The following is a 19547-nucleotide window of genomic DNA, read 5'->3' as shown; positions in this document are numbered from 1 at the left end:
GGGGCGGGTACTCACAGAAGTCACTGTGCCTGCGCTGGCGGTGGTAGGTGGAGGAGGAACTCCGCTGCCCTTTGCTGTGGCTGGTGCCTTTGCTGGAGGCTGTTCCGTTGGTGGTGTCGCTGGGCGCCCGCACCCGTGCCAGGGCCAGCCCCGGGGTGCCCCGGTCCCCACCCTCCTGCGGGAAGATGACAGACGAGGAGCCTCAGCCCCTGTCCCTGAAGTCCCTGAAGTCCCTCCACCCCGGGCATCCCGAATGCCCCTGGCGCCCTCTGACCTCAGTCTTCCTGCCCAGCAGGAGGTAGGTGGCGGTCACTTCGTTGTACTTCTGGCTTGTCAAGGCCTCTCTGATTTCTTCCCGTGTGTAGCCCATACCCACCATCACCTCTGGGAGAGGGGCATGGAAAGGAGGGTCAGTCACCCCAGACTCTTCCCTTCCATTCGTTTCTGCGTCACATAGCTCTTTGGCCTGTCCAGTATCCATTCCCCCTTCTGCCAGCAGCACCCTCATTTTCCTTGGAAGAACAGTCTTTCCTTGCTCACATCACCTGGCTGACTCCTGCCTGCTCTGAGCCCAAAGGGCAGGCATATAACCCAGGTCTGACCCATCAGAGTGTTCCATCCCCAAGGCCACACTGATTGGTTCAGAGCAGGCATATGACCCACATCTGGCCAATCAGAACAATTCATACCCAAAGCCACACTGATTGCCTCAGGGAGGGCATATGACCCACTTCTGGCCAATCAGAGTGTTCCATCCCCAACGCCACACTGATTGGTTCAGAGCAGGCATATGACCCACATCTGGCCAATCAGAACACTTCACACCCAAAGCCACACTGATTGCCTCAGGGAGGGCATATGACCCACTTCTGGCCAATCAGAGTGTTCCATCCCCAAGGCCAAACTGATTGGTTCAGGGGTAGCCAATGGGCACCAGCCTAGGGCTTCTATTGGAACATTAGGAAAGTGGCCTATCTTTCTGATGCATTGTCCAGGCCACTAGGATATGCTGTTGCCAGCTTGCTCCTTGGGGGCGAGCTGCTTGGGAAAGAAGCCACCACTGAGAAGATTACCAACAACTGCCTCTGAGCACCTGGATCCAGCTGTGCCTGAAGGCCAACATACCCTGGCCTTTTTAGTTATGTGATGAATAACTTATCAGTATTAAATTAAACCACATGAAACTGCTGGTACTGACAATTTTTGAGCTATAAAAATGACAATTTCACATGGTTCAAATTATTATTATCTGGTTTAAGCCAGATCAGCTTGGGTTTTGTTATTCGCAACCACAAAGTCCTGATTAATGCAGCCAGCTCTGATAGTGGCCTCAGTCTCCTCAGCTGTAGAATGGAGGGTGAGTGGATGGCTCCTAAGGGGCACTTCCAAGGCTAATGAATGCCTTAGGGGTCAAGAATTTGTGGGTTCCAGGATGGAAGGAGGGGGACCATAGGTGTAGTGAGTGAGGCATGTGTCAAGGTGGGGGTTTCCCCAAACACACAGATTACTGATGGCTTGTGAGCAAACTCTTCTAGAAGTGACCTACGATTTCTTTTTGTGTCTTAATAGTCAAACCTAACACACATCACCACTTATTACACATCCAATATAAGCGCTTTATGTAGATGAACTCATTTAATATTCATGACAACCCCATGAGACAGCTTCTACGATTATCCCATTTTATAGATCAGGAAATAGAAGCCCAGAGAGGGGAAGCCAGTTGCCCAAGGCCACACAGCTAGAAAGCAGCAGCACAAGGATTGGAGCCTGGACTTCTCCGCTCTCCCTAATTGCCTCGCAAACTTCTCTGATGCACTAACCAGAGGGGTAGGCGCTGGGAAGCTCCCACCCCCAGCTCTGCGGCCCCCCAACCCTCACCGATTCGCTTGGTGTCCCCGAAGTCCTCCTCAGGCTCCGTGTATGGCTTCAGCTCCTCACCCTCATAGCCGATGTTGATCCATTTGTCTTTCATGATTTGCTGAAGGAACCAGGAGCAGGACAGGCAAGGGAGACGGGTGTCAAAGAAACTGAAAAAAATACAGCTCACCACCTCCCAGGTAGGCCCCCAAGTGGGGCCATCTACCCTGTCCCCCACCTCCAAGGCCTAATACCCCAGAATCCAGGGCTTCTGAACTAGCACCTCCTCGTCCCCCGCCCCCCGCCCCCCCTTAGCCGGAGCCTCCCAGTGCCAACCTCCCTCCTCCGCATCATCTGGGGCCTCGGCACCTTGTGATTACCCTGGGAACTCATTAGCTAATTACGGGCATGGCCGGGAGTGGGCGAGGCTGGTGGGGGTGGCATTGGGACAGGCCCGGGAGGCTGTTCCCGGGCTGCCTGTCTCCCCCACCTTCCAGGCAGGTGGGCACAGGGCAGGAAGAGCGGGGCTGGGGCTTACCTCGAGAGTACAGCGTTTAGCTGGGTTCAGCACCAAAAATCTCCGCAGGATGCTCTCACAGTCTGTCGACATGTAGAAAGGGACCCGGTACTTCCCTCTGAGGACTCGCTCCCGCAGCTCCTGCGGGGACGGGGTTACTGGGGGCGGGGTCTCTCTCTCACACGCGCGCGCGCACACGCACACACACGCACACACACACACACACACACACACACACACACTCTCACTCATCTTTTTCTCAACCCCCCACAGAAGCGACAGGAGCTCCAAGTCTCAGCCCCGACAAGGTGGGCAGGACCCCACTGCTCTCTCCCGACCTCAGTTTCCCATCTGTAAAATGGGAACACTGTATTAGATGCAGCAACTAAAAAAATGTTTTTCTTTTAAAGCTCCGTAACTTCATTCAGAGGAAATCTTCCAGAGAAAGTGACTTCTGTGAGCCAGATAAGAGGGGAGGCGGGCCGGTGAGTCAGCCTCTGGGGCCCCGTCACTTCCTTATCTGGAACCACGGATCACGCCCACCTCCCAGGCCAGGGTGTGAGTGAGTTTGTAGAAATAAATGCCGCACGTGTCAGGCCCAGAGCAAGTGCTATTTACACATCAGGTTCACAAAAGAGGATGGAGGGGTTCCAGCCCACCCCGGACCTCCCTCCTCCCCTAGACAGGGCGCCTTTTCAAACGGCTACGGGGCCCTGGCAGTCTCAAAGGACAAGTGCTGATTTATATGCTGACTTTTTTTTTTTTGCTGAGGAAGATTGGCCTTGAGCTAACACCTGTGCCCATCTTTCTCTATTTTGTATGTGGGTCATCACCATAGCATGGCTGACGAGTGCTATAGGTCGTGCCCAGGATCTGAACCTGTGAACCCAGGCTGCTGAAGCAGAGCACACGGAACTTAACCACTACGTTACCGGGCTCGGCCCTGACCATTTATTTTAGGTGACTTTTACAAGGGGCCCAGCAGAGGCTGTGAAAGAGAAAATAAACTCCACGCTCCATGGCATGGCAGACCAGGGAGAGCCCATTCCATCCCGGATGAAGGACTCAGGAGACAGAAAATGGAGGGGGTGATGAATGGGGAGACGGGGGGGTCTCTTGGGGTGGAGCCCTGTGCCGGGGACCGGGCTGGGAGCTCCCTTCTGGGACATTCTCCTAAAAGGGCTGGAAGAGGCATGCGCCTGGGGAGCTTCTCGGGTCTGCAGGCCATCACCGCCGGAGGGTCGTGAATATTGAATACTGACGAGCGTCACTTTCAGAGCACTCAGCCTGAGCCGGGCAGCCGTCTTTACGCATATTACATCTGCCTTCACCATGCGTTATGATGCCCATTTTCCAGATGAGAAAACTGAGGCCCAGAGGTTAAGTCACCCGTCCTGGGATTGTGTGGCCAGGAAGTGGCAGGGCTAGGGTTCGAAACCAGGCGGTCGGGCTCCGGAGGCTGTGCTGTGTAACCACAGTACCACACCGCCTGTCACGTGATGGCGAGCAGCAACCAGCGGGCCGCTGCCAGCACCTCCCGAGTGGCTCCCGAGTGTGACGCCCTGGCCAGACGCTAAGTCCTGGTGAAGGGCTTTTCACACCCAGTCTGGCTGTAAGTGGATACTCTTTATGTCCCCACCTACAGGTGGGGAAACTGAGGCTCAGAAGGGACTTGTCCAAGGTCACTCAGCAAGGAAATGACAGAACCAGGATCTGTCTCCAGCTGTGTGTCTCCTTCGCCCAGCAAGCCCTGGGGCGCCTGATGGGGAAACCAGGACACGAGGAGGTGACAGGGCCTGGGGCAGGCGTGATGCCAGCCTGGCCCTTTGAAAAGGTCTCTTGGTTTCATGCTCAGGGCTCCAAAAGATTCTTCTGTGACAGTGAGCACTTTGCACACCTGGTCTCGAGGACTCGCTGCTGTGAGGTTGGTACTTTATGGTCCTTAGTGAGGAGAGGGGGAGACTGAGGCTCAGAGGGCCGGCCGAGGCCACTGGCAAGGAGGGGGTCCCTCCTCGTCATCACTCAGGTCTCCGCTCTGATGGCCTGTCCTCAGCAGGGACTTCCCTGACCTCCCGAACGCTCCTCACAGGCCACATGGAACAGGACTGAGCATTTCTCTGCGGAGTTCCCGCCCGAGATGCACCAGGGCACTCCAACCACGAGGAACCACCGGGCAACCCACACTGAGGGCGGTCCTGCCAGCCTGACCGTGCCCACAATGCTGTGTCATGGGAGACCCAGAAAAACCATTCCAGAAGAGAAGGGGCTAAAGAGACAGGATGACAGAATGCAATGCAGGGTTCTGCGTGGATGCTGGAGCCAGACAAAAAACAGCCCCCAAGGATATTCTTGGGACGTCTGATGAAATCTGAGCATATGGACCAGGGCTGAGAGAGGCCAGGATTGCATTGATGCTGAATGCCCGAGTGTGATCGTGGACAGGAAAATGCCCCGTCTCAGGAGGTACATGCTGTATGCAGCCTTTAGGGATAAGAGAACATCGTATCTGCAACTAACTCTGGAATATTCCATCACTAACGATGATGACAACGATACCACGTGCATACACAGTCAGATACGACAAATGGGTCAAAGGCTAGCAATTGGTGCATCTCTTGAAAGCTACCACGGGTTCGTCCTACTCTTGCAACTGTTTTGCAGACTGGCAATGTTTCCAAATAAAAAGCTCAAGGGAAAAAAAACACGCAACACTACAACTCACCTCATGCTTTCCACCTGCTGCTGGAGTGTTGGCCCACGAGGGCAGGAACTTTTTTTTAAGCGCACAATTTAACGGTTTTTAGTGCATTCATGGAGTTGTGCAACCATCACCACAATCAACTTTAGAACTTTTTTTTTTGCTGAGGAAGATTCGCCTGTTTTTTTGCTTGAGGAAGATTGGCCCTGAGCTAACATCTGTGCCCACCTTCCGCTATTTTTTTGTATGTGGGTCGCCGTCACAGCATGGCTGGCAAATGGAGTAGGTCTGTGCCCGGGATCCGAATTTGTGAACCTGGGCCACCGATGTGGAGCTCGCAGAACTTTAACCACTCGGCCACGGGGCCAGGCCCCTAAAACATTTTCATCACCCCAAAATAAACTCTGATCTCAAACTCCCCCATCTTCCTCTAGACTTGGGCAACCACTAGTCTGCTTTCTGTCAACATGGATTTGCCTCTTCTGGACATTTCTTATTAATGGAATCATACAACCGGCGGCCTCTTATGACTGGCTTTTCCCACTTAGCGTGTTTTCGAGGGTCGACTATGTGCAGAACATTTGAAGGCAGGGTTGTTGCCTCTCTGGTCCTCTGCAAAATCTAAAACTCCCAGACCCATCGACGGTGGGCCAAAAATACATATGAGTGAATGAGTGAGCGAGCCAGGATTTGAACTCAAGCCTAACAGCTGCACAGCCTGTGCCCTGAACCCCGACACAGTGTGGTCCACTTGGGCTGCCGCATGGCCGTGGGGACCTGGGTCCTGCCTGACCCCCATCCTGCCGTGTGACCGCAGGCCAGCCCTGCCCCTCTGGCCCCCTGCAGAGGAGGTGTGCGGGGGCTGGGGGCCTGGTTGTGGGGTTGCAGAGACCCTCCCGGGGAGAGTGAGACCCCCACGCCGGCCCCGCCCGGCACCTTGAGGTTGTGCCCGTCGAAGGGCAGGGAGCCGCTGACAAGGGTGTAGAGGATGACACCGAGGCTCCAAATGTCCACCTCGGGACCGTCGTACTTCTTGCCCTGGAACAGCTCCGGGGCGGCGTACGGCGGGCTCCCGCAGAACGTGTCCAGCTTGGAGCCCAGCGTGAACTCGTTGCTGAAGCCGAAGTCAGCGATCTTGATGTTGGCCTCGGCGTCCAGCAGGAGGTTCTCGGCCTGCGGGGAAGGGACAGGGCAGAGGGTGGGCGTGCGTGGCAGACGGGCACACAGCCTCCAGAGCTGGCCTGCCTGGACCGACCGTGGCCCTGTCCCCACTCTCGGTGTGACTTTGAGCAGTGACTTTATCCCTCTAGGCCTCGGGTTCCTCATCCACAGAATGGGGACAACCACGTCCCTACCTCACGGTGCTGTCTGAGAATTAAATGAGTTAATCCACGTGAGAGGCCTGGAACATTTATACCCAGTAAGCGCTATATAACCTTAGCTACTATTATCCCATGTGGTCTGCAGGGGGGTCCTCAGGCAATCTCCTGCCTCTCTCTGAGCCTCAGTTTACCCAGCAGAAGAGAAAAAAAGAGGACTGCTAAGACTGACAACAATGAAAACAGGAACTTTATCTAATACTTACTATGCACCTACTATGCGCTGGGCTGCGTGGACTATCATTTATAAGAGTGGCTGCATAATGTAGGGTTAAGAGTACAGATTCTGGAAGAATCCCAGCTTCGAATCCCAGCTCCACCACCCACTCGCTGTGTGACTTTTGGTGGGTTACCAGCCCTCTCTGTGCCTCAGTTTCCCTATGTGTAAACTGAGGGTCATCACGGCACCTGCCTCATAGGCAGTCGTGGGGATAAACGTCAAGTGCCCAGCACAGTGAGGGGACAGAGTCAGCACTCAGTAAATGCCTCCTATTGTTATGAGGTTTGGTCTGCTTTTAGTGGCATGTGTTCTTGTAAGAGCCACTTCACAGACGAGGAAACTGAGGTTCAGGGGGGCCACCTCGCTGGAATCCAAAAGAAGACTGGCCTCCCCACGGCCTGAGCGTGGAAGGAGGTTCCAGCATCCTGCATTGTCCAGCTTTCTGACTACAAATCGGCACACCACCCGCCTTTCAAAATGTCGCCCAGGTCTGGACCATGCCACTCTGGCCCTTCCCTAGCCAGGCCTCCAGCATCTCTGGCTCCCTCCTGGTCTCCCTACCTCCTGGTGCATTTCGTACCAACCTTCCCCACCTCTGACCCAGCAGGGGGACAGACCCACAAGATACACACTCCAGAGAGATCTCCCCCAAAACTCAATGTGATGGCATCTTGCTCAGGGGCGACATTTCCCTTTCTGGCATCTGAAGCTTCACAATCTAGCCACAACCCCACATCTGGGTCGGTCCCCGTGGCTGGTCCCCCTGGTGAACTAATCAGATCCTGAAATCCCTTTTAGCCACTTCCAGGACCCCCCACCAGGGGGCGTGCCTCCTCTGATAGATCTTTACCATCTAGGGCACCGACCGCCCCCCTTTCAGGGCACTCAGAGCCCCTAAAAGGCCTCCTTGTATGGTTAGCACAGAGACAGGGAGTATCTAGAAACTTCTACAGCAATTTGACAGTAGGAATTTGAGGTTTTTTGAATCTAATAACTTAAAAAATTGGGCTTGTATCTTATACATCTTTTTTTCATTTCATTGCCACTGTACTTTACAAAAGCACCTGTCCGTGAGGGAGGGGGAATGGAAGGCACTAAAACACACCTGGGCCTCCACTACAGACACCTTGAGAAGACCTTCCTTAGCGCACAGGGCCTGGCATGTGGTAGGTGCTCAAGAAATGAGAGTCAGGACAACTCACCAGAGCCATACAAACATCTCTCTCTGGTCTAAGACAGGAGGTCCTGAGATGGGCGGGGGGGTCTCTCCAGTGCGAGGTGTGGAGCGGGGACCCGGGGACACAGAGCGCCTCGAGGGGCTGCCCCACCTCAGCTCCAGCCGGCAGCAGGGTCCAGGCCGGCAGAGTCCCCTCCCCGCCCAGCGCTGGCCTCGGGGGTTCAAGTTCTAAGACGCCCAGTGATCCTAAGACCCTGAGGCAAGATGACTCAGGGCTCTATAACCTCGACTCTCAAGGATCCTGAACGTCCTACAGTCTGCGAGATGGCCAGGCTCCGGAGGCTCCGAGAGGGACGAGCTCTTTATCGCGCCCCGGTGTCCTTGTCTGGCACACAAGGGACTGTCCAGGGCCGTCCTGGGACACTGTTTCTTTCTCCTTTGTTCCCTTCTCCTATCTCTACCCCCCTCCCCTCCCCCATCCTCTGGCCTTGTTTTTGCCACAAAAGCTTGAGAACAAGTCAAGGGGCTCTGGACGCTGAGGGAGGAGCACGGGGCAGGCAGGGGATGTGCTGGAGGGTAGAGGGACCCCAGGGGACTGCAGACAAGCAGGGGGAGGGGGGTGGGGGGCTCACCTTCAGGTCCCTGTGGACAATGTTCTTCTGGTGACAGTAGTGCACAGCCGATACAATCTGGGGAGAGGGGGAAGGTCAGTTACTTGCGGCCCCCAAGCCCCTTAGCAACCCTGTGACCCACTCACAACTGAGGCCCCGGGGCCCAGGCCTCCCCCAGGCACAGGCCAAGATGCTGGGCCTCCCACCCCGATTCAGTCCCAGCAGGAAACGCTATCAGGCACCCAGACTTGAGAACACCCTCCAGCAGGGACGTCAGAACCAAGACATCAGGACCAGCCCCCTCCCGACTTTCACATCGGGAAACACATGAGAACATCGCACACCGGTAGATAGACGTGCAGCCCCAGCACACCAGGGCTTAAGCCCCCCACCCAGCACCGCGGCGTCAGGCAGCTGAACAGTCCTGGACCGACACCCTCACACCTGCACGTCCTTTTACATATGTGGGCACCCTCACTGCCACACACCCGGACATCCACGCACCTTCTCCCCCACCTCGACATCCTCACACCATACAGTCTCTTGTCCACCAACCTATATACCCACACGCAGGCCCCTCCTGCCCGCTTACACACCTGGGCTTCCTCACTGCCACACAGCTGAAACCACATGCCGTTACCCACGCACCTGGGCGCCCACACACCTGGGCGCCCACACACCTGGCCGCCCACACACCTGGCCGCCCACACACCTGGCCGCCCACACACTGCAGGCCCTCTTACCCACAAACACATACACACACCTGGGCCCTCCTCACCCATACACCCGGGTGGCCATACACACTTCTGTCCACACATCTACACACTTAGACAGCCGGGCACCCACATACCCATTCCCCACATGTCTCCTCACCCACAGCCCTACACTCACCCACTTCAGCACCCTGGCACCAGCTCCTCTTAGTCACACGCCTACACCCTGGCACACTCTCACACCCACACATCCGACACCTGCACACCCGGGCACCTTCCTGCCTAGCCCTCTCGCCCCCCGGCTGGCACCTGCCCACCTCCATCTGGATCTCACACCCGGGCATTTGCACACCCATGGACACCCCAACTTTCCACTCCCCCCCACCACCAGATGTAAGCCACACCCCCAGGTCACTGGCCCCACACCCAGCCATCAGACCTTCCGCCCCGGGGACACGGGCGCCCCTCCCAGCCTCACCCACAGCCGTGACCCTGACCTGTCGGAACTTGGCTCGAGCTTCCTTCTCCTTCATGCGGCCGTGCGACACGAGGTAGTCAAACACTTCTCCTGCAGGGCAGAGGCCAAGCGGGGTCAGGGCGGGGCGTGGGGATGCAGCGGGCGGGCAGGGCGGCGGGGGCTGGGACTCACCAGCACTTGCATACTCCATCACCAAGTAGAGCGTCTTCTCGGTCTCGATCACCTCAAAGAGCTTCACTGTAAGGACCAAGGGGTGGGGCGCCGGTTACGCGGGGAGAGCCCCTCACCCTCCACCCGCACTCAGTAACAATGTGGATGCACCGACCGTGACACCCCTTACTCAAGAACGCTCAATGGCCCCCTACGGCCGGCAAGATTTTCCAAACGGCCCGGCCCCACTTTTCCACTTTCTCACAAGAATGTCAGCTCTATGAGGCCAAGGATTTGTGTCTGCTTCCTCACCACTGCCTCCCTAGTGTCTGGCACACAGCAAACACTCAGTAAGTATTTACTGAGTCCACAAACAAATGGATGAATAAATGCTGCGGCCACATCTGGACCAGGCTAAATCCTGCTCCTCTTGGTAAAGATCCCTCTCTCCCCCCTCTGCCTAATGATAATGACAGTGACAACGGATGCTGCTGATGACAATAATCAGACCAGCTTCCGTAGCTCTGAACTGTTTTGCATGCAGCATGCACGATCTTATCCAATCCTCACATGACCTTGAAGTAAGCCCTCTTATCACCCTGCTCCAGAGGAGGAGACTGAGGCTCAGAGACGTTAAGCGACTTGCCCAAGGTCACACAGCCAGTAAGCACAGATACTACTAAAAGAAAACAGGGCTTTCTAACTATTATAACTGCTAGTTCTCCCTTCCCCTGACTCTCTCCTTTCCCAAGTGTCCTGGCCAGTAGCCTGAGTCCACTCCCTTCCCCTCCTCACCGATGTTGGGGTGGTTTAGTCCCTTCATGATGCGGACTTCTCGGAACAGCTGGAAGAAAGAGAAAGATGCGGGTGGGTGGTTTCGAGGACCCTCTTCCCAACCTCGCCCCTACCCTGCTTCCTCTCCCTGCGCCTCACCTTCTGCAGGCTGCTGGGGTTCAGCTGCGTTTTGTCGATGATCTTGATGGCGACCTGGAGGTGGCAGATGGAAGAGGGGGAAAAAGCCATGGTCCCACAGGCCCTCCAGCTGGGAGAGGTCCCCCATCTCAGATCACTCTGGAATGTCCTTCCTTTGCCCACTCTCACGGAAAGCCCTCCACCTGGGCCATTCCTAGTGGCTGGGGGCTCTGGGCCTCAGGACTTTTGCACATACTGTTGCCACCGTGTCCCTTACTTCTACAGGGAAACATCCCCTGTTCCACAGTGGAGCCTGGGTGGGGCTGCTGCAGGGGCCTGTGTGAGTGTGTGTGAGGGTGACCGAGAACTTGAGGGGGCCCCTTTGTGGGGACATCTCAGGCCATTCACCCATCACATCTTTGTTTTGAAAGTACTACTTGCGGAATAATAAATAATAACCGTAGCTAACATTTACAGCAGTCACATGTGCAAGACCCTGATCTGTGTGCTTTACAATCGAGAACTCTTTCACCCCTCACAACAACTCAGTAAGGGCTAGGATTATCCTCATTTCACAAATTGGGAAACTGAGGCACGGAGCCATTTGGTCACTTGGCCAAGGTCACATGGCTGGTAAGTTTGTGGCCTGGGATTTGAACATATGCAGCCTGATAGAGTCACCTCTTAAACACTTAAAACTTAAAAAATATATAGTTTTGAAACAGCTGAGGTCTTTTTTGAAAAATCAGAATGTTACTGAACTTTCCCTACACTTGTAGTTTTTATTTTGAATTACACACTGGGGTTAGAGCACTGTAAGTTTTTCAGTAGTGAGGGGCCTTTAAAAGTCCTAATCAGCTCTAAGTCTATAGTTTTCCCAAAGGGTTTTGGGGCCACCTCAAATCACCCCCAGATCCACGGGTTACAGAATTCTTCCCCTGTGAGGCCCTATTTCCTCAGAAGCTGGTCCTCCCGGAAACCCCTGGAATCATGTTCAAGTTCCACATAAGGGGAATGACGTGTTCTCTGTGGGGGAGAGGGTCCCTTAGCTTTCCCCATATTCTCACCAATGGGTTTTTAATTTTGTCAAGAACTCTTTCTGCCAGTATTGAGATGATCATATGGTTTCTCTCCTTGAATCTGTGAACGTGGCGAAGGATGTGAATAAATTGTCAATTTGAAAAGAACTGTGCATTCCTGGGATAAACCCAGCTCTGTCATCACACAGCTTTCTTGAACTGATGTGCCAGATTCTATGTGCTGATGTCTTGTTTTTTTTTGCATCTGCAATCATGTGTAAGGCTAGCCCATAATTTTATTTCTTATCTGTTTTGCAGTCATCCACGAAATAGCACATAAAATCAGCTGGGCAGTGGAGAGTCTTTCCTCAGTCTCTGGAAGCACTGGCATAAAAGTGGAATGTTTGGGAGAATTTGCCCATAAAACCATTGGGGCCTGGTGTCTTTTGTATGTGTGGCGTAGACAGCGCCAGGGCAGAAGAAATTGCTCTAGTCACTTTCTTTAAAATTGAAGGAGCAGAGGAGTCATGAACCCACGCACCATCTTTTTTTCCCACTAAGTGTGAATTAGAGACATGATATCTAGTTACAAGGTCTGCATGGGCCCATCTGCAATAATGTTGCCATCCTCAGTACACAGGCCCCCTCTGGAAGGCCAGGTGGGAAGAGGGAGACAATGTGTAATTGAGAACTCAAATAAACCTCATGTGTTCTCATCAAAATCACTGGATGATTTGATGGAACCAAAGTCCATCATTAAAACAGGGAGGTGGCCCAGGTTATGACACAAAAGCCGTGTGAATTCTTAGAAATACAACCCATGGCTCTGCCTGGGATACATTTCCTGACAATTTCAGGGATGGCTGAAATTGATTCTCTTCTCCCACTTGGGTCATTCTGGAAAAATCTGAGATGTTCCGATCTGTCCCAGAGAGACTCAGGGACTTCCCTGAGGTCACAAAGCAACATGAGGGCCAAGCCTGACCTCGCCCCCACCCCCCCAGCCACAAAGCACAAGGGCTGCAGGATTTGGCCCTGAGCCACGCCCACCCCCTCACTCACCTCCCGGCCAGTGAGGATGTGCCGGGCCAGCTTGACTTTGGCAAAGTTGCCCTTCCCGATGGTCCTCAGCAGGCGGTAGTTGCCCACGTGGGGCTGCTCCTCGGGACAGGAGGCGATGGAGTTCCGGCAGCGAGCACCCAGGGAGCGGCTGGACCAGGACGGTCCCTTGTCCGAGGAGCGGCCACTGCCCAAGGTGCCATGCTGGGTGGGGGAGATGGAGCGTGAGTGGCGGGCAGTGCCCCTCGAATCTCACCTTGAGCGGCACCCGGGGCCGGGGCAATTAACTCCAGCCACGGCCACTGGTCCCTCGTGACCCTTTCCAAATCCAGGCCAGAGGGAAGCATGATGCCTTTGGATCCTCCATCTCTCTCTATGAAAAGACACCTCCAAGAATAAAAACCTGAGGGCCCCCCACTCCGCAGCTTCCAGGGCCCCAGCATCAGGCCTCCCCTTCAGCCCTCTCTGCACTCAGTCCATCACCAACTTCCTTTTCTAATCACTGGAACCTCCATCAGCTCCACCATATTTCATTCGAAATGCTGCCCCGCCCTCAGCCCCAAGAAACATTGACCTCGATCTGGACCTGACGCTCCAGCCCCACACGCCTGCCCCAGGGCTCCATCCCACCCTGGCTGCTTCCAACATCCCCTGTCCTCATCCAGCCCCCCAAATCTACTCCAAACCCAAATGTCAACATTGTATTCCCAGTTTACTGCCCCTAACCTTTTTTTCCAATTCTTACTGCCCCCAACATGACTTGAAACATTGTAACTGTGACATTTTGCCCTATGTTCTAGCTGCACACCCTGTTACCCTCCTTGGGTAACACTGTTGCTTCCTACATCGGACCCCCACCGCCCTGTGCAACAGCCCAGTTCCATCAGCGCCCCACCCGCTGTTTCCCACGACATCGCTCCTATCTGTCCCCAACGTTCTGTTCCTGCCGACCTGTCCCTCCTGGGCTTCTCTCCCCCGCAGGTCACCCGCCTGCTCCAGGCTGCCCTGGCCTGATTGTGAGCCCCAGGGACGGTGCCTCCCTTTCAGCTCTGGGGCCCAGGGTGCGGGCGACAGAGGGAGCCAGCCGCCCCAGCCCCGACAGCTCTGCTCAGACCCCGCTCTGTCCCTTCCCAGGGCTGGGGGGGCGGGGGGGGGGACGACAGAAGGACAAGGGAGCTGAGGAAGAGTGCGGGCCGGGTAGGCAATCAGATGAGGGCCCGGGGCTGCTCCACGCAGGGAATCTGCCAGATCACTTAACAGTGATGAGGACCAACGGTTAATAAGCACTGGCCATTAACACATCATCATCCCCATTTTACAGGTAGGGAAACTGAGGCCCAGAGCCGGGATCTGAACCCAGTTTACCCTGAGCTGATGTTCTTCACCACCCCACAGCACGCTGCCTCACACGCCCACATCATTTTTATTAAGCAGCCTTTACTGTGGGCCATGTCCTCGGCTAATAAGCATCTCCTCTGCATTTAACTCCCACAGAAGCCCAATGAGGGCGGTACCTGCAGCCTTATACTCCAGAGGAGAAACTGAGGCCTGGAGAGAGAAGAGGCCTGGTCAAGGTCACACAGTGGGTTCACGAGGGGCAGAAAGACAACCACCACGGCTGAAGCCCTAACCACACGGCCTCCACTCTCTGTGCCCTCACCCTGACCTTCGACATGGGGCCCATTACAATCCGCATTCTCCAGACAGCGACCCCAAGGCCGACGCAGGGTAAATGTCTTGCCCAAGGTCCCATGGCAGACAGGGCAGAGTGCCCGGGCTTCGAACCCCGGCCTGCTGACTCCTGAGCACTGAGCTCTTTCCCACACCCCACTGGGCTGCTCACAACCCCAGGCGTCCTCCCAGGGGAGGGTGGGAAGGGAGGTGGAGATCCTGGCTGATAAGGCCTCGGATCCCCAGCGAGATAAGGGCCAAGAGAAGAAGTGCCATCAGGTGGCACCAGAGGAGACAACCGGGGGGGGGGCTGGCACCCCACTGAAGGCAGCGGGGCTGAGGAACCCCTGCAAGGGGCAGCTGGGGCAGTGGGTGACAAAGCCCCCAGGGGCCGGGGGTGGGAGCTAAAATTGGCCGGCACCACCAGCTGGCCCGGCTCCCTCCCGCCCGGCTGGCGCCCCAACACCAGGGCTGTTGCTAGGAAATCTCCAGGGAGGCTGGGCGCTGAGGGGCCTGGAACTGGGGTGGGGGAGCATAACCCCACTTGGCTGTTGTCATGGTAACCAGACAGCAGGGGAGGGTGCTGCAACACCAGACTCCAGAGGGACAGAGGTGACCCCCCCCAGGACTGACCTGCAGGTCTCATACACTAGAGTCAGGAGGAGACGAGAGAAGGGGATTAGGGCTCCTCAGATCCCCATTACGCACAGATCTGAACAACAAAAGGAGGAGTAAGTGCTTATGAGCTCCATTTCACAGATGAGGAAACCGAGGCTCAGAGAGGTGAGGTCACTGGCCTGAGGTCACCCAGCTAGGGAGGAACAGAAACTAGATTTGAACCCATGCTTGTCTGAATAATCAAAGCAATAATAATAATAATAGCAGATACCACATTCCTGGCCCTGTGCCTAAGTCACATAATCTCCTTGGCTTCTTAAAACATCCCTGACAGGGAGGTGCCATCATCAACCCCATATAGAGATAAATAAACTGAGGTCCCCAGCACGGAGGGGACCTGCGAGCTCACACCACACTAAGGCAGCCCCGGGTTGAGAATCTGACTCATATCCACAGTCACAATAGCAGCGAGCACATGTGGAGCGCGTCCTGGGTGCCAGGCTTCACCCGGATCACATCGAGTAACCCCCAGAGGGGCTCAGGCGATCATCCCCATTTTCCAGGGCAGGAAACTGAGGCTGAGAGAGGGAGAACCAGCAGTCTGAGGCCACAGGGCAAACCGGTGGCAGAGCCAGCATTTGAACCCAGGCCTGTGGGCTCCCTGGCACTTCCTGTAGTGGCTGGAGTCGGGGGGGGGGGGCATCTTATTGGAGACTCCAAATCAGAGCTGGCCTATAGCACGATGGGCGGTGGGGGGAGATCTCCGTGAGGAAGGGTCCTGTGAGATGAAGAGGCAGAGATAAATCTCTCTGGTGGGGATCTGGGGTGAGGGAGGCTGGTGGAGGGTGGGGCAGGGACCTGGCAGAAGGCCTGGGGTAAAGGGACAAAGCCCCCAGCTGGGCAAGAGTCTGGCATGGGTTGGTAGGAGGGTCTTGAGAAGCACTGAGAGTAATTAGAAACCAGGGAAATGGGCGGGGGTCTCCCCAGGTTGTTCTGGGCTGCGGTGTAGGGACGGGGGCCTGGGTATAGCGGGCAGGGTTGAAACCACAGGGCAGTGGAAGTCAGGGGCCAAGAATCCCTGGGCCGGGGAGCCTAGGTCTTGAGGCAACTCCTAGAAGTCAAAGAAGGGGGTTTCTAGAAGCAGTCCTTGGAACCAAAGAAAGTCTGGGGGCCTGGAAATCCTAGGGAAGGGGCTTCCTAAGCCAGGGGCAGCCCAGAGGAAAAAGGCTGAGCCTTGTGGGGGTGAAGAGGCCTAGAAACTTGGGGAGACGGCTTCCAAGAGAAGAGGGCTTAGAGCCAGGGCCAGACCAGAGGCTTGGAGGCCAGGAGTCTTCTGGAAGAAGGATCTGGGGCCAGGCCTGGTGAGCTGGGGAAGGCCTCCAGAGCTGAGGAGGGGCTTCTCTGGGAGGCCAGACCTCCAGCAAGGAAGAGAGAGGCCTTTGGGCAGGAGAAGGGATGGGGGCCTGGAGAGCTAGGGGAAGAGATGGTGTCCTGTGAGGAGCGGACTGACCTAGGAGGGAATCAGGGGTCGGGGGCACGGGGAGGGGGCTTGCCTGAAGATGAGGAGTTAACACAGGCAAAACCAGGCCTGGAGTCAGACTGGTCCAGGGCCTAGGAATCCGAGACTGGGCTGGGGGCCTGGAAGTTGGAGGCCAAAGCTTCCTGGGAGAGGAAGAGACCAGACAGGGTCCGGGGGGCGTCTGGGGGGACCCAGGATGCCAGGAATCCAGGGGCAGGGCTGCTTGGAAGATGGGGACCAGGCCTGGGAGTGGAGAGACCTTGAAGGAGAAGAAAGGGCCCTGGGCCCAGGAAAGGTGGAAACGGGCTTCCTGTAGGAGGGTGCCCACAGGAGCCAGGAAGACCCTGGAGGGGCGGAGGGCTGGGAATGAGGAGAGGGGGGCTCCTGGGGAGCCCGGCACCCAGATCCAGACGGGGAAGGCCGGAGCCAGAGGCAGGAGGGGGCCAGGCCTTCCTGGGAGAGGGCCAGGGCTGGGCCTTGGGGTCAGGAGCGCTGTAAATCCGGGAGGGGGCGAGTTGTCGGATGCGGGCGGCCTGGAGGGGAGGGGGCTTAAGAACCTCCGGAGAAGGGAGGGGCTCCTGGGAGCAGGGGAGGGGGCTTCCTGGAGGGAAGAGACCCGGGCGGAAGCGGTCTGCAAAGGGACAAGAGAGGGGTCCCGAGAGAGGGGCGCCCCCAGGGGTCGGGCTGGGCTGAGGAGTGGGGGAGGGTCGAGAGGCCTGGAAGTCCGGGCGGGGGTCGGGAGGTGGCCGGCCGCGCCGGACCCGGGAAATGAGGGTAGGGGCTCGCGCGGCGAGGGGCACTGCGGGCCGAGGGGGTCGGCGGCTGGACCCGGCCGGGCTCCCCAAGGGGCCGAGCCCCACTCACCGTGTCCGAGTTCCGATCGTTGCCCGGGGCCAGCGCCGTCCGCGAAGACATTTTCTCCGGGTCCCAGGGCACTGGGCGGCCGGGTGGGGGGGGGCGGGGGTCCCAGGGTCCCCTCTCTTCCCCTCCCCCCCCGCCGGCCTGGGGACGCGAGCTCAAAAGCTGGGCGCCGTGGACACCCGGGTTCGCGCCGCGGGAGAGGGGGCAGGGCGGGGGAGGGAAGGGGACGCCGAGGGTCCTAGTGGCCCCGCGCACTTGGGGCCCGGGGCGCCATGGGGGCGGCGGGCAGATGGGCGGCGGGCGAGCGGGCGGGGGCCGGGGAGGGGGCGCGGAGCCGGCCCGGGCGGCGGCGGAGGGAGGCGGTGGAGGGGCCGGGGAGGAAGGGACGTCAGGGGGAGGGGCGGGCAGGGCGGGGCCGCCGGGACCCCGCCCCCTGCCGCCGGCCCTTAAAGGCGCAGGCCCTGGCCGGCCCGGGGCTCTGGGGGCGGAGGCAGGTCTGGGCGCGTTGATGGGGAGCGTGTTCTCACAGGCGAGTCGAGACTCACCGGGAAAGAGAGGAGGCGAGAAACGCCAAGGCAGAGCGCCAGGGACGCGGAGAAAGATAGTGAAAGACGCAGAGATAAAGAGACACAGAAAGAGAGACAAAGAGATGGGGAGAAACAGAGACACAAAGAGATGCAAAGAGAGCCAAAGGGCAGACGGACAAAAAGACGGAGGGAGAAACGAAAGGAAAGAGACAGAGGGAGAGACAGAAAGAGACAAAGAGAGGCACACAGAGACGCAGAGACCTGTGAAGAGAAGGGATACAAAGAGGCAGAGGCAGAGGCGGAGAAGCCCCCAGAAGCAGGAACCAGGCCTCCCGCGCTGTTCACATTCTCCCTGCCAGTCCACCCTCTCCCTGGTCAAGGGGCCCAGGAAGCCCGTGGGGACACAGCGTCTTCTTTTTGTGTGTCTCTGCGTCTTTCTGGGCTAAGGGTGCCGGGGGATGGTGTGCTGGCGGGGCCGCTGCAGAAGGGTGACCAACCTCTCCAGCAATGCTGCCTCCCACCTCCCAGAAAACTCCAGACCCCAAGGTTGTGGGCGGCAGTCTCCTCTCTCTGCACCCCAGCTGGGGTCTGAGGGCTCTCTCTGTCCAGCTGTGTGACTCAGGGCCGGCATTTGCCCTTTCCGGGCCTCAGTTTCCCAGTCTCTAAAGCGAGGGGGGGATCCGCACGTTGCCTTCCTGGCAGGGCTGAAGCGGGTACAAAGGAACCCTGTGCAGGTGTCCGCCTGCAGGGCGCGGCTGCTCCCGGGATGGGTGAACTGAGACCAGAGAGGGTAAGGGCTTCGCTGAGGTCACACAGCGCTGTGGGGACCACCCGTGCCCTCTAGACCAGGGTAGGATGGAAGAAAGAGGGGCATGCGTAGCCCTGGCCCCAGAATCACACAGCCCTGGGAGGGGTCCATACCCTGCCTTGGTGTGTCTCACCACCTTCCTGAGCCTCAGTTTCTGTTTCTAAAAAATAGGTGTGATGATATAATAGCAGTGTCCTGGAGCCGGCTCAACTGAACTGTTACAGTCTCAGGAATTTTGGAACTGGTGGTTAAACAGCCGTTATTAAAAATTAAATTATGCAAACATACAATTAAATAAATGATAAATAAATTAATAAATAATAAAAAATAATTTATAAAAAAATTAAATAAATAATATTTAAAACAAAGGTGATAAATATTCATCATGTTCTAATTATTTCGCTACGTTTTACTATTACCTGTGATCCTGAGGTTATTTACGTCTATTGTATCTGCATAGTGAAACTAATATGTAATGGACTACTGTGCATCTTTTCCCGGAAAAAACGCGTTCAGTGATGTCACCTTGGTAGCTTGAAATTAGCCGTGGTGGGAAAATTTACACCACAGAAATTGGCAAATGCTACAAAATTAAGCCCCCCCGCCCCCCGCCCCGAGAGCCGGTTGTTAAACGTTTACCAGCACATCACTGGTTGATACTATCAGCTATGTAGACTCACAGAGGCTTCCTCTGTGCCAGGCTCTGAGCCCTTCATCCTTTCCGCCGCCACATGAGGTTGGACCATCATT

At 56.5% G+C, this 19547-nt stretch overlaps 1 protein-coding gene across 2 annotated transcripts in view; it reads right to left on the bottom strand.

Annotated features, from left to right (window-relative positions):
• The window catches only part of MARK4 (microtubule affinity regulating kinase 4), a 28790-nt gene extending 11012 nt beyond the window's left edge, over positions 1–17778 (bottom strand). For both annotated transcript variants that reach the window (XM_058529575.1, XM_058529576.1), the window contains exons 1-12: positions 17466–17778; positions 12797–12997; positions 10737–10790; positions 10599–10647; positions 9825–9890; positions 9673–9743; positions 8484–8540; positions 6012–6248; positions 2399–2518; positions 1882–1981; positions 275–384; positions 16–175 (exon numbers count right to left, since the gene is read on the bottom strand). In XM_058529575.1, the coding sequence (XP_058385558.1) occupies positions 16–175; positions 275–384; positions 1882–1981; positions 2399–2518; positions 6012–6248; positions 8484–8540; positions 9673–9743; positions 9825–9890; positions 10599–10647; positions 10737–10790; positions 12797–12997; positions 17466–17516 (1276 nt within the window). In that variant the 5' untranslated portion in view covers positions 17517–17778. The remainder of the gene's footprint in view (positions 1–15; positions 176–274; positions 385–1881; positions 1982–2398; positions 2519–6011; positions 6249–8483; positions 8541–9672; positions 9744–9824; positions 9891–10598; positions 10648–10736; positions 10791–12796; positions 12998–17465) is intronic.
• Between the last annotated feature and the right edge of the window lie 1769 nt (positions 17779–19547).

The sequence above is a fragment of the Diceros bicornis genome, chromosome 34 (assembly GCF_020826845.1).
Source record: "Diceros bicornis minor isolate mBicDic1 chromosome 34, mDicBic1.mat.cur, whole genome shotgun sequence".
NCBI classification, from domain to species: Eukaryota; Metazoa; Chordata; class Mammalia; order Perissodactyla; family Rhinocerotidae; genus Diceros; species Diceros bicornis.
Note: the sequence above shows the minus strand (reverse complement) of the source record. Positions and strands in the feature narration are given on the sequence as shown.